This window comes from Pan paniscus, chromosome 20, assembly GCF_029289425.2.
Source record: "Pan paniscus chromosome 20, NHGRI_mPanPan1-v2.0_pri, whole genome shotgun sequence".
NCBI classification, from domain to species: domain Eukaryota; kingdom Metazoa; phylum Chordata; class Mammalia; order Primates; family Hominidae; genus Pan; species Pan paniscus.
This window is the reverse complement of record NC_073269.2, coordinates 7,773,465-7,787,481: the sequence shown is the minus strand read 5'-3', so window position 1 is coordinate 7,787,481 and position 14,017 is coordinate 7,773,465. Positions and strand designations below refer to the sequence as shown.

Sequence of the window (14,017 nt, the reverse complement as noted above, 5' to 3'; positions counted from 1 at the left end):
ACCTGGCCCAGTCTCGGCTGTGTGACCACGGCAGGTCAAATCCCTCCTCTGAGCCTCTGTTTCCTCCTCTGTAAAATGCGTGTAACAGGCCGGGCGCGGTGGCTCACGCCTGTCATCCCAGCACTTTGGGAGGCCGAGGCGGGCGGATCACTTGAGGCCATGAGTTCCAGACCACCCTGGCCAACATGGTGAAAGCCCGTCTCTACTAAAAATACAAAAATTGGCCAGGTGTGGTGGCGCTCGCCTGTAATCTCAGCTACCCGGGAGGCTGAGGCATGAGAATCGCTTGAACCCAGGAAGTAGAGGTTGCAGTAAGCCAAGATCGCGCCACTGCACTCCAGCCTGGGTGACAGAGTGAGACCCTATCTCAAAAAGAAAAAAAAAAAAAAAAAAAAAAAAGGCATACAGCAATGATCCTTGCCTCACAGGGCAGCTGTGAGAATGGGAAAGAATTTTCAGCCAGGCAGGTGGCTAATTTTTTGTATATTTGGTAGAGATGGGGTTTTGCCATGTTGCCCAGGCTGGTCTCGAGCGCCTGAGCTCAGGAGAGTCACCTGCCTTGGCCTCCCAAAGTGCTGGGATTACAGGCATGAGCCAGCACACCCAGCTGGAGTTGGGGTTTTCCATATGGGAAAGACATTCTATGTCCAGGGAATGCATAAGGAAAGGTCTGGCAGTGGGAGATTATAATCAGAATGAGGAGGATGGGCCGGGCGCAGGGGGTCACGCCTGTAATCCTGGCACTTTGGGAGGCCAAGGCGGGAGGATCACTTGAGCCCAGGAGTTCGAGAGTAGCCTGGTCAACATAGTGATACCCCATCTCTGCAAAAAACAAAAAACAAGGCCAGTTGCAGTGGCTCACGCCTGTAATCCCAGCACTTTGGGAGGCCGAGGCGGGTGGATCACCTGAAGTTAGGAGCTGGAGACCAGCCTGGCCAACATGCAAAACCCCGTCCATACTAAAAATACAAAAATTAGCCGGGTGTGGTGGCAGGCATGTGTAGTCCCAGCTACTCGGGAGACTGAGGCAGGAGAATTGCTTGAACCCGGGAGGCAGAGGTTGCAGTGAGCCAAGATTGCGTCATTGCACTCCAGCCTGGGAGACAGAGCAAGAGTCTGTCTCAAAAAAAAAAAAAAAAACCAAAAAAATAACCAGAAAACCCAAACCAATAACAAACAAACAAACCAATCCCGAAGAGGATAATGTTAGTAATGATAACCACCAAGGGCCCTAGCTCCGTGCCTAGTGCCTGGTCTTTACGATGCCTTGTGGGTGGTTTACTGAGCTCTCACCCTGGGCACTTGACATTTCCCACAAGGCAACCATTTTTGAGCCCCCCAGTTTATAGACAAGGAAATGAAGCACAGAGAGGGTGAGTGACTGGCCCCACATCACCCAGCCAGTGGGCAGCTGAGCTGGGGTTGGAGTCCAGGCCCAGCTCTTACCCCCATGAGGAGCTGGAGCACCCGCAGTGGGCAGGTGGGAGGGTTGGGGGGGGGTGTTTCCTGCTGGGGCCAATTGGGGGAGGGTGTGGCCTGCTGGGGCCAATTGAAGCAGGGATTCCCTTGGGGATGAAGGGGGCAGGCTGGGGGCGAGGGAGGGTGCAGCCTTCACTCAGAGAGGCCAACCTGACCTGGGGCACAGGCCTGCCTGCTGAGCAGAGGCGGGAGGGGCCGGGTGGGGGTGGGGAGGCGCCCAGAGGTTGTGCTGACTGCAGCAGAAAGCTCGCTTCAAAATTGTATCAGCTCAGCACGGAGGAGGTGGGGGCGGGGCCCCGGGCGAGGAAGATGTGTGGTGGCAGAGAGGTCTGGCCCTGGGTGACGATGAGAACCTCTGTCCCCACGGTGGCCCCTGCTCCCAACAGGCAGTCACCCGGCCCACCTCTCTGCCCCCACCGTCCCCAGTGCCCCCTCACAGCCAACCCCAGCAGGTTTGTTGCTCATCAGTGGGGGTGGGTGAGGAGAAAGATGCTAAGGTCAAGATCAAAGAATCAAGATCAAGACTGGGTAACTGCCGGGCGCGGTGGCTCACGCCTGTAATCCCCGCACTTTGGGAGGCTAAGGCCAGTGGATCATTTGAGTTCAGGAGTTCAAGACCAGCCTGGCCAACATGGTGAAACCCCGTCTCTACTAAAAATACAAAAATTAGCCAGGCATGGTGGCAGTCACCTGTAAGCCCAGCTACTGGGGAGGCAAAGGCAGGAGAATCACTTGAACCTGGGAGGTGGAGATTGCAGTGAGCCGAGATTGCGTCACTGCACTCCAGCCCGGGGAACAGGGCGAAACTCCATCTCCAAAGAAAGAAAGAAAGAAAAAAAGACTGGGTAACTGGTGTGGTGCAGTGGCTCTTGCCTGCTGTACTTCTAACACTTTGGGAGGCCAAGGTGGGAGGATGGCTTGAGCCCAGGAGTTTGAGGCCAACCTGGGCAACATAGCAAGACCCTATCTCTACAAAAAAAAAAAAAAAATATATATATATATATATATATAAAATATTAGCTGGGTGTGGTGGTGTGCCCCTGTAGTCCCAGCTACTTGGGAGGGTGAGGCAGGAGGATCGCTTGAGCCTGGGAGGTCGAGGCTACAGTGAGCTGAGACTGCACCACTGCACTCCAGCGTGGGTGACAGAGCGAGACCCTGTCTCCAGGAAAAAAAAAAAAAAACACTGGGTAACTCTGCCCTGCTGTCTTTCCACACACCCTAGAGCCTGGGAGCCCGTGACCCTGTCTCACCCTTGCACCAGCTCTAGAAGGTGGCATGGCTGTTACTCCCATTGCACCAAGGAGGAAACTGAGGCACAGAAAAGGGATGTGTCCATACAGCTGGGGAAAAGAAGGGCTGTGTCTGGAGTATGGGCAGTCTGGCCCCAGGGTCCCCCTTGTTCCGGCAAATGCCCCTCCCTCTCAGTCTGTGCAACTGCCTGTTTCTATAGAGTGCTGCCTGGGCCGGGGCTGGGCTGGTGACCTGCGGGGGTCTGCGCCTGGCGTACACCCATCCCACATGCTCCGGCAGCCCCTGGGTGTGTGGGGGTTCACGCGTGCTCCAGGCACGGCCTGGATGGGCACGGCAGGGGTGTGCTGTGCACCCACTCAGGTCTTGGGATGCAGCTGACACCTCGCACGTGGCTACACGCATGATCTTCTGGAACCTCCCATAGCCCCATCCAGCTACGGACTCTGATCATCTCCACCATTTGGCAGGCAAGAGAAACTGAAGTCCAAGAGGGCCACGCAGCCAAGAAGCTGCAGGACCAACCCTGCTCTTAGCACCGGGACAGAGGCACAGGCATCAGGCCTCTCATCTCCACGCTCCTGCCAGGCCCCCTGGGGCATCTCCTTGTTCACTGTGGCCTGGCCATCCTGCAGAGCTGAGCTCAGCTGCACCTCCTCCTCTGGGAAGCCGCCTTGGATTTCCTCAACCCCACAGAGCTTGCTGGTCTCAACATCAGGCATTTGACCACCGGCAAACACCCCTCTGGCAGGGCCAGGCTCATCAGGCCTTTGCTGGCATGGTCTGAGAGTCAATCAACCAACAAGCATTCACAGAAAGTGGTGCCAGGACTCTCCTGGCTCTCCTTGGAGGGCTGGGATGGCCTGTCCCTCTCCTCTCCTCACCCCTGCTCCCAGCAAGGCCGTCCGTTGTGCCCAAGACCATCTAGGACATTCTCATCCCCCTGAGACCTCAAGGGCCTTCCTTCCTCCTCCCTCAGACGTGAGGGTGAGATCCTGCCTCTACCATTGGAGCGCCACAGCCCACCTGCCTCCTCCGTCAAAAAAACCTCCTTGTACCATCTCTCACTTGAGACGCTAGGCCTGCCTCCTCCATCTGACCTCCACATCCCATCAGCAGCCACCCTGGGCCCTGCATGCACTGGCCTCCTCCCTCAGACGCTCCTTGCACCATGTCACTTGCATTAGACGCTCTCCTAGGCCTGCCTCTCCCCGCAGACCACCACATCACATCTACACATGCTGGCTTCTTCCCTTGGACCCTCCTTGCCCCGTGTCACCCGCCGTCAGACGCTCTCCCAGGCCCGCCTCCCCGCTTGGACCACCACATCACATCTACACGCACTAGCCTCCTCCCTCAGACCCTCCTTGCACCATGTCACCCCCATCAGATGCTCTCCCAGGCCTGCTGCCCCGCCTGGACCACCACATCACATCTATATGCACTGGCCTCCTCTCTCAGACTCTCCTTGTGCCATATCACCTAGTTTAGATATTCTCCTAGACTCGCCTCCCCTCTCAGACCACCACATCACATCTATACCCACCAGCCTCCTCCCTCAGATGCTCCTTGCCCCGTGTTGCCCCCACTGGGCACTCTCCCAGGCCCACCTCCCCGCTTGGACCACCACATCACATCTACACGCACCAGCTTCCTCCCTCAGACCCTCCTGGCCCCGTGTCACCGCCATCAGACACCCTCCCCACTGGCCGCTCCGCTCAGGCCACCGCACCTCACCTCGCTCACGCACGAAGTAGGCCAGGTAGAGGTCCAGCTCCTTGACGGCCACGCCAATGTGGTGCGGCTGCACGCACAGGACCGGGTGGCCGCACTGCGCGGCCTTGACCAGGCGCTCGCCGTCGGTGCTCTCCAGCGGGATGCCCTTGAACAGGATGACCATGACCAGGTCCAGCCGCCACACCTTGTCCGCCTGCCGGAGACAGTCGATGCGCCGCATCTTGCCCTTCTGGTCGGGGTTGGAGAGCACGCAGCCCGGCGCCTTCTTGCCGGTGATGCTCAGCACGAAGTCCTCGCGGCACTCGGGCCGGATGTCCTTGCGCAGCTTGGCCAGCAGCCGCGACGCCCACTTCTGCTTGACCTCGGGCTTCTCGCCCAGCAGCTCGTCCTTGACCGCACGCTCCTCGTCCTTCGACATCCGCTTCTCGTGCTTCTTGAAGTACTTGCGCTTCCGCGCCTGCAGGTTGAACCAGGTGTAGGCGAAGGCGCGGACGTGAGGCAGCAGGGCCTCGATGAACGGGTGGAACTCATCCTGCAGGCCGGAGAGGCGAGAGGTCAGGGGCGCCAGGGACGCAGAGGGCGGACCCACTGCCCGGCCCCGAAGGCTGAGGTCGGAGGGGCCCTGGACAGACCCGCAGAGTGGGAGGGGCTGGGCAGAGGTGGGCAGGGGGTCGCTGCAGACCCCTGCACGCCACCAGAGGCACACAAAAGGCCCGGGGGACCCAGGAGAAGTTTATCAGGGACCTGCAAGAACCCATCGCCCACATGAGCAAACAGACTTGGACTATGTGAGAGACACAAATCAAGGCGGAAGTTTGTGGAGGATCATCTTTTTTTTTTTTTTTTTTGAGACGGAGTCTTGCTCTTAACGCTAAGGCTGGAGTGCAACGGCGCAATCTCGGCTCACTGCAACCTCCACCTCCCGGGTTCAAGCGATTCTCCTGCCTCAGCCTCCTGAGTAGCTAGGATTACAGGTGCCCACCACCACGCCCAGCTAATTTTTGTATTTTTAGGAAAGATGGGGTTTCACCAGGTTGGCCAGGATGGTCTCGATCTCCTGACCTCGTGATCCGCCCGCCTTGGCTCTCGGCCTCCTCAAGTGCTGGGATGACAGGTGTGAGCCACCATGCCCAGCCGTGGAGGGCCTATCTTGAACCCCAGCATGCAGACGGAGCAAGCTAAGGGGGCGAGGTGGAGGCTCATGGACAACCCATTGTACAGACGGGTAAAACTGAGGTTGGGAGAGCAAAGATGTCAGGGACCTATTCTCTGCCTATTGCAGCTAGGGCTGGGCTGGGTGTCATGGCTCACGCTTGTAATCCCAGCGCTTCGGGAGGCCGAGGAGGGAGGACTGCTTGAGCCCAGAAGTTTGAGACCAGTCTGAGCCATATGGTAAAACCCCATCGCTACAAAACAAATGAACAAACAAAACCAAAAAAACAAAAATTGGCCAGGCATGGTGGTTTGCAACTGTAGTCCCAGCTAGTTGGGAGGCTGAGGTGGGAGGATCACTTGAGCCCAGGAGTTTAATGCTGCAGTGAGCTGTGATGGTGCCACTGTCCTCCAGCCTGGGCGACAGAGCAAGACTGTCAAAAAAAAAAAAAAAAAATTGCTGGGCGCAGTGGCTCACACCTGTAATCCCAGCACCTTGGGAGACCGAGGCAGGTGGATCACCTGAGGTTAGGAGCTCGAGACCTGCCCGGCCAACATGGCAAAACCCCGTCCCTACTAAAAATACAAAAAAATGTAGCCAGGCATATTGGAGCACACCTGTAATCCCAGCTACTCAGGAGGCTGAGACAGGAGAATCGCTTGAACCTGGGAGGCAGAGGTTGCAGTGAATTCAGATTGCGCCACTGCACTCTAGCCTGGGAGCCTGGGTGCCAAGAGTGAAACACTGTCTCAAAAAAAAAAAAAAAAAAAAGAACAAGGCCGGGGGTGGTGGCTCACGCCTGTAATGCCAGCACTTTGGGAGGCCGAGGTGGGCAGATCACGAGGTCAGGAGATTGAGACCATCCTGGCTAACACAGTGAAACCCCGTCTCTACTAAAAAAATACAAAAAAATTAGCCGGGCGTGGTGGCGGGCGCCTGTAGTCCCAGCTACTCAGGAGGCTGAGGCAGGAGATTGGCATGAACCCGGGAGGCGGAGCTTGCAGTGAGCTGAGATTGCGCCACAGCACTCCAGCCTGGGCGACAGAGCAAGACTCCATCTCAAAAAACAAAACAAAACAAAAAAAAACTAGGGCCGGCGGCCAAGCATGGTGGCTCACACCTGTAATCCCAGCACTTTGGGAGGCCACAGTGGGTGGACTGCTTGAGCCCAGGAGTTCAAGACCAGCCTGGATGACATAGCGAGGACCCATTTCTACAAAATCAAAACTTAGCTAAGCGTGGTGATGCATACCTGCAGTCCCAACTACTTGGGAGGCTGAGGTGGGAAGATCAATTGAACCCAGGAGGTCAAGGCTGCAGTGAGCCAAGGTTGCACCATTGATCTCCAGCCCGGGTGACAACGTAGTGAGACCCCTGACTCAAAAAAAAAAAAAAAAGAAATAAAAAAAAAAATGAGGCTGGGCGCAGTGGCTCACGCCTGTAATCCCAGCACTTTGGGAGGCTGAGGCAGGCGGATCGCTTGAGGTCAAGAGCTTGAGACCAGCCTGGCCAACATAGTGAAACCCCATCTTTACTAAAAATACAAAAATTAGCTGGGCATGGTGGCACACGCCTGTAGTCCCAGCTACTCAGGAGGCTGAGGCAGGAGAACCCAGGAGGCAGAGGTTGCAGTGAGCCGAGAGCTCGCCACTACATTCCAGCCTGGGTGACAGAGTGAGACTCCGTCTCAAAAAAAAAAACCCGGCTAGGCGCGATGGTTCATGCCTGTAATCCTAGCACTTTGGGAGACCGAGGCGGGCAGATCATGAAGTCAGGAGTTCAAGACCAGCCTGGCCAACATGGTGAAACCCAGTTTCTACTAAAAATACAAAAATTAGCCAGGCGTGGTGACGCATGACTGTAATCCCAGCTACTTGGGAGGCTGAGGCAGGAGAATTGCTTGAACCCGGGAGGTGGAGGTTGCAGTGAGCCAAGATCACTCCACTGTACTCCAGCCTGGGTGACAGGGCGAGACTCCGTCTTGGGAAAACAAAAAACAAAAAAACAAAAAATGACTACGAAAGCTTGTTCCTACAGAGCATATGTACAGACAGGCCTGGCTGAGGTCCACAGGCAGACACTAGGCCCGCCTGGAGGTTGGGGGCTGATGGAAGGGTGGGGGGATTTCTGCATCAAAAGATAAGAGATTCAAGTGCACCAGGATTAATCAGAGGGAGGAGAGATCCCGGGTGGAGTCCTCTCCCTCCTTTCCCCTTTCCATGAACCCACTGTGCTGATACAGAAACTGAGACCAGAGAAGCAGACGCTCAGCCACAAAGGTTCAGAACTGGGGAGAGGGGCCACCCCGTTCCCTGCAGACCCATCCTGGAGATGGAAAATCCAAGGGCTGGGAAGGCGCTGAGACTGGGCCAGAGCTGGGACTTCAACCTACTCCCAAATCATGACAAATTGGTGTCTGAGGGCAGTCACAACACCCATGCTACAGATGAGGAAACTGAGGCCTTGAGGGGGAACCTGGCCATGGGGGACAGAGGTGGACTGGAACCTGCACTCATCTGACTTCCCCACGAAAATAACAGCAGCCCCTTGGAGAGAAATGTGGGGCAGTGGGAGGCCCCCAGCTCCCTGTCTGGGTGTGGGGAGGCCCCTCCCATTCTTCCCATTTTCCAGCAAGGGAAACTGAGTCTGCATAGCATTTGGGATCTCAGCTGGGGACTATGGCTAATGCCTGTAATCCTAGAACTTTGGGAGGCTGAGGTGGGTGGATCACTTGAGCCCAGGAGTTCAATCCCAGCCTGGGCAACATGGCGAAACCCCATCTCCTTTTTTTTTTTTTTTTTGAAACAGAGTTTCACTCTTGTCACCCAGGCTGGAGGGCAGTGGCACAGTCTCGGCTCACTGCAACCTCCGCCTCCCAGGTTCAAGAGATTCTCCTGCCTCAGCCTCCCGAGTAGCTGGGATTACAGGCACACACTATTACAGCCACACACTATCATGCCCAGCTAATTTTTGTATTTTTAGTAGAGATGGGGTTTCGCCATGTTGGCCAGGCTGGTCTTGAACTCCTGACCTCAGGTGGTCCACCTGCCTCTGCCTCCCAAAGTGCTGGGATTACAGGCGTGAGCCACTGTGCCCAGCAGGCAAAACCCTATCTTTACGAAAATTACAAAAATGAGCTGGGCATAATTTTTGTGGTGCGCGTCTGTAGTCCCAGCTACTTGGGAGGCCGAGGTGGAGAGATCACTTGAGCCCAAGTGTTTGAGAGCAGCCTGGCCAACATGTCGAAACCCCGTCTGTACTAAAAATTACAAAAATAATTAGTTGGGCATAGTTGCTGTGGTGCATACCTGTAGTCCTAGCTACTTAGCAGGCTGAGGTGGGAGGATCACTTGAGCCTCAGAGGTCGAGGCTGCAGTGAGCTGTGATTGTGCCACTGCACTCCAGCCTGGGGGATAGAGTAAGACCCTGTCTCTAAAAAAATAAAAAATAAAATAAAACAAATTAAAAACATCTGGGACCTAGTTTCTTAGCCTCAAGGTGGAATAAATACAAGGAACAAGAAGAGAAAGAGAAGCAAAACTGCCTTTCCATCTCCCTGCCTTGACCAGGCTGGGCTGGGCATTTCGGACAGGGGTGATCCCTTCCTAGCACAGAAAGCTGTTTTCCTCCCCCCAGCTCTCAAAGGACTACATTGTTATTAATGATGTGATGATTGTTATCATTACAACTTATATTGCTATTGGAATTTTTTTTTTTTTTGAGACAGAGTCTCACTCTGTCACCCAGGCTAGAGTGCAGTGATGCGATCTCAGCTCACTGCACACTCGACCTCCCGGGTTCACGCCATTCTCCTGCCTCAGCCTCCCGAATAGCTGGGACTACAGGCACCCGCCACCATGCCCGACTAATTTTTTGTATTTTTTTTTTTTAGTAGAGACGGGGGTTCACCGTGTTAGCCAGGATGGTCTCAATGTCCTGACCTCGTGATCCACCCGCCTCGGCCTCCCAAAGTGCTGGGGCTACTGTGATTTTTATTACTTTTTTTTTTTTTTTTTTTTTTAAGAGATGGGGGTCTCAGCCTGGTGTGGTGGCTCACGCCTGTAATCCCAGCACTTTGGGAGGCCGAGGTGGGTGCATCATCTGAGGTCAGGAGTTTGACATCAGCCTGGCCAACATGGCGAAACCCCATCTCTACTAAAAATACAAAAAATTAGCCAGGTATGGTGGCAGGTGCCTGTAATCCCAGCTACTCGGGAGGCTAAGGCAGGAGAATCACTTGAACCCGGGAGGCAGAGGTTGCAGTGAGCTGAGGTCGCGCCATTGCACTCCAGCCTGGGCAACAAGAGTGAGACTCCGTCTCAAAATAAATAAATAAATAAATAAATAAGACAGGCGTCTCACTGGAGTGCAGTGGCACGATCTTAGGTCACTTGGGCCCTGAACTCCCGGACTCAAGCGATTCTCCCACGTCAGCTTCCTGAGTAGCTGGGACTGCAGGTGCAAACCACCATGTCTGGCTAATTTTTATTTTTGCAGAGATGGAGTCTCACTCACTGTGTTGCCCTGGCTGGTCTCAAACTCCTGGGCTCAAGTGATCCTCCCACCTCGGCCTCCTAAGGCACTGGGATATTTTCTATTTTCTTTCCTTTTTTTTTTGAGACAGTGTCTCACACTGTTGCCCAGGCTGGAGGGCGGTGGCATGATCTCAGCTCACTGCAACCTCCGCCTCCTGGGTTCAGGCGATTCTCATGTCTCAGCCTCCCGAGTAGCTGGGATTCCGGGTGCGCCACCATGCCCAGCTAATTTTTGTACTTTTAGTAGAGATGGGGGTCTTGCTATGTTGCCCAGGCTGGTCTCGAATTCCTGGGCTCAAGCGATCCTCCCGCCTCAGCCCTTCTAAGACGCTGGGGTATTTTCATTACTATGGACGCGATTGCTGCGATGATCATTTTGATTGCAGACAATCTTCCAGGAAGTAGGGAACAGCCTGAGGCCCCGCTGCGTGTTCTGTGGCATGGAAACTAAGGCTCAGAGAGGGGCGGAGACCTGGCTGAGGTCCCACAGGGTCTCAGGGCCAGTGTGAGGATAAGAATCAGGGCCCTGACCCCCTGGAAGGCCACGGGTCCCTTTCTTAGAACAGCCTGTTCTCTGTAAGATTGGGGTCTCAGGAAGGTAGGGAGACGTTGACCCTGGACTCCCACTGTGTGTGCCAGCGGATGTGGCTGGACTCGGTCCCATTTCCAGGCCGGGATGGGCAGAGCAGCTGCTGCCAGATCACCCTCCCTGCTCTGTGCTCCACATCCCCTTGGGCCACCTCCGGCCGTGGGGTGCTTCGGGGGGAGGGGCAGGACATCAGATTTCACCTATTACTGAGGCTCTGAAAATAGCCTCCCACCCAGTGAGACCAGAGTCAGCTTGTACCAGCGAAGCTCCCCCACCCCAATGTCCCCCAAAGCGTGAGTCACCGTAACAGCTGCGACGGGGACCGGACCTCAGGGCCCTTTTCCGCTGCCCCCGCTTCCCCAGCCAACCTGCTAAGGCAAAGGGGAGGTGGAGGGGGCCCGGCCCAGGCCCTGTCCAATCTCGTCCCTGCCCCTGACTGGATGAGACCCAGAGATGGGGAGTGGTTTGTCCAGGGTCACACAGCCGGTCAGCAGAGCTGGGACCAGAGCCCAGATGGTCTGGCCAGGGAAGCCGGGCAGTGGGGGCGGTGGGGGGGACAGTGGGATGCGGCAGAGAGGATCCATAGAGGCGCAGGACCTGCCTGTGGAGGAGATGCCAGGCGGGCAGGAGGCCCGGACAATGTTGTCCAGCTGGGGCCGTGGCTGCCACCCAAGCTCTGGTGCTTACTGGGGCTGTGATAAGAAGCTGCTGGAAGGGACAGGGGAGGCATCCATGATGGGGGCAGGGATCACTGTCCCCCCAACTCCTTCTCTCCCCAACCCCCCTCTCTCTCTGAATTCCCCCTCCCCACTTCCCCTCTCCTCTTAATTCCTTTTCTCATCTGGCCCCTCGTAGATCTGAGTTCCCTTCCTCCTCCCTAACTGCCCCTCCCTTCTCTATGTTCCTCCCCTTCTCTGTGCCCTTTCCGGGGACAGGTGCCAGGGAGGCGGGCAGGGGTGGGGGCCCACGTCAGTGGTGACCCCGGCTAGTTACAGAGGCAGGAAGACAAACAGCTTGTAACTGGGTCATGGACCTGCTGCCCCATCCTCCCTGTCCTCCCCAGGGGATCGGACCAGGTGAGAGGCGGGACCCGGTTGGCCGGTTGTCACTCTGTTTGTCCCACATGACCTGCAATAACCAGGGCCTCTTCCCCAGGGACCTCCTACTGCCCTCAGAGGCCCAATCGGCAAAAGAGATAACCAAGACAAGCTAGATACTGAAAAATCCTCCCAAACTCCTACACATCCCTCAACACCCTATCTCCAGTGTCCCCTCCTTCAAGCAGCCTTTCCTCCTCAACCCAGGGTTTCCCAGATCTAGCCAGGACTATCCAGTTCTATCCCCTCTCCCTCTCCAATCCTGAGGCCCAGAGTTGAGGCACCCACTGTCGGAGAAGGTGGCTGGGTGACAGTAATGTCTATTTTCACCATCTGAATGGCTGGGGAACAGATCACCTCAGATAAGCCTCAGTCTCTCATTCTGTACAATGGGCAGAAAGGAATACTGCAGCCTGCTGGAGACAGGGGAGCTTGCCTGGTGACCTTGTTCCTTGCAAGGTGATGGGGAGAAGGGGAACGAGGCCAGGTCTTTTCTGGAAACCCCAGCTTAGCCCACTGGGACTTCCTGGCCAAGGAGAGCAGCAGCAGCTGGGAGAGAGACATCTGGACCCAAGACCTTGCTGAACGACCACGCCATGCACTGGTGATGCCCTCACTCACCTCCCTGTGCTCCTCCCACCCTGAAAGTCCAGGCCAGCAAACCGGGACATGAAACTCCAATTTCCAAACCAAAAGTTTCCAGGTAAAAGTGACTCAACAATCCTTCATGAGAATCTAGCTCATTACCTACTTAGCACTTATCCCAAATTCCTACGCATCCTTCAAAGCCCTAGTTCTAATGCCTTCTTCTCTGGGTCGGATGACTTGTCCATGGTCCCACGGACAACCCCAGGCCCATCCAGCACCAGCGCCAGGCTCTAACCTTGGGCCGCTCCTTCCCCTGGCTCAGAGAATCACAGCCTGTGGACATGTGAACGGCTCCCAGAGAGGGAAGATTCATTCTATTGCTCAGCAAACATTTAGTGAGTGCCTGCTGCATGCCGGTCCCAGGTACGGTGCCGAGGACTTGGCAGGGACCTGGGCTCGGCCCTCACCTGGATCCAGATCTGGGGCAGGGACGGATGGTTAAAATCAGCAAAATATGTAATAAAACGTCAAGTTGGGCAAAGTGCTCTGAAGAAATTTAAGAGTTTGAGGGACCAGAGAATCTCTGGGGTGGGGGGTGTTTTTTTAGCTTGGGGGGGTCCAGGAAGGTCTCTTGCAGGAGGAGACACCTGAACAAAGTCTTGAGAGATGGCACTCCAGGCCAGGAGCTTTTCTGATGGAGAAACGGGTCGTGCAAAGGCCCTGGGGCAGGACCGCACCTGGCGTGTTAGAGGAACAGCGAGGAGGCCCATGTGGCTGGAGCAGAATGAGCAAGGGGGAAAGAGAGAGGAGGGGAGGGTTGAGGAGGGGACAAGGACAGGCTGGACAGGGCCTTGTGGGCCACAGTGAGGAATTTGGGTAAACTGAGTCCACAGGGTTCAAACTCTCTGCCAAGGCAGTGAGTCAGCAAAATGAACCCTGGGTCCCCTACTTCCCTCTGTGCCTTGATGTTCTGGGAGGACAATGAGGGCTGAGCCAGAGGGGCCAGGAGGTGGAGGAGAGAGGCAGGGAGCGAGGCTGTGCCTCTTACAGGCTGAGCGTTTGCTGAGCTATCACGTCTACTACGAAATGGGGGCCGGGCGCGGTGGCTCACACCTGTAATCCCAGCACTTTGGGAGGCTGAGGCGGGCAGATCACCTGAGGTCAGGAGTTCAAGACCAGCCTGGCCAACATGGTGAAACCCTATCTCTACTAAAAACACCAAAATTAGCCGGGTGCGGTGACACACACCTGCAATCCCAGCTACTTGGGAAGCTGAGGCGGGAGAATCGCTTGAACCCGGGAGGCGGAGGTTGCAGTGAGCCCAGATTGTGCTACTGCACTCTAGCCTGGGCGACAGACCGAGACTCTGTTTCAAAAAAAAAAAAAAAAAGTCTACTATGAAAGCGGGGACTATCATTGCACCCACTACCTCGAGGAGGAGACTGAGGCATGAAATCTTCCACCCAAGTCACACAGTCAGGAAGGAACTGAGCTGGGACTGGTCCCTGGGCCTCCTGGCACCCCCACCCCCCCCACTCCTGGGCCTCTTGAGCAAACAGTCTCGGGCCAGAGCATCCAGTGACACCTG

General features: G+C 55.8%; 1 protein-coding gene across 10 annotated transcripts in view; it reads right to left on the bottom strand.

The window, feature by feature from the left end:
• Nucleotides 1–14,017, bottom strand: part of NFIC (nuclear factor I C) — a 112,209-nt gene that overhangs the window by 80,591 nt on the left and 17,601 nt on the right. For all 10 annotated transcript variants that reach the window (XM_063599769.1, XM_034945087.4, XM_063599770.1 and 7 more), the window contains exon 2: nt 4,468–4,999. In XM_063599769.1, coding sequence (XP_063455839.1) covers nt 4,468–4,885 — 418 coding nt within the window. In that variant the 5' untranslated portion in view covers nt 4,886–4,999. The remainder of the gene's footprint in view (nt 1–4,467; nt 5,000–14,017) is intronic.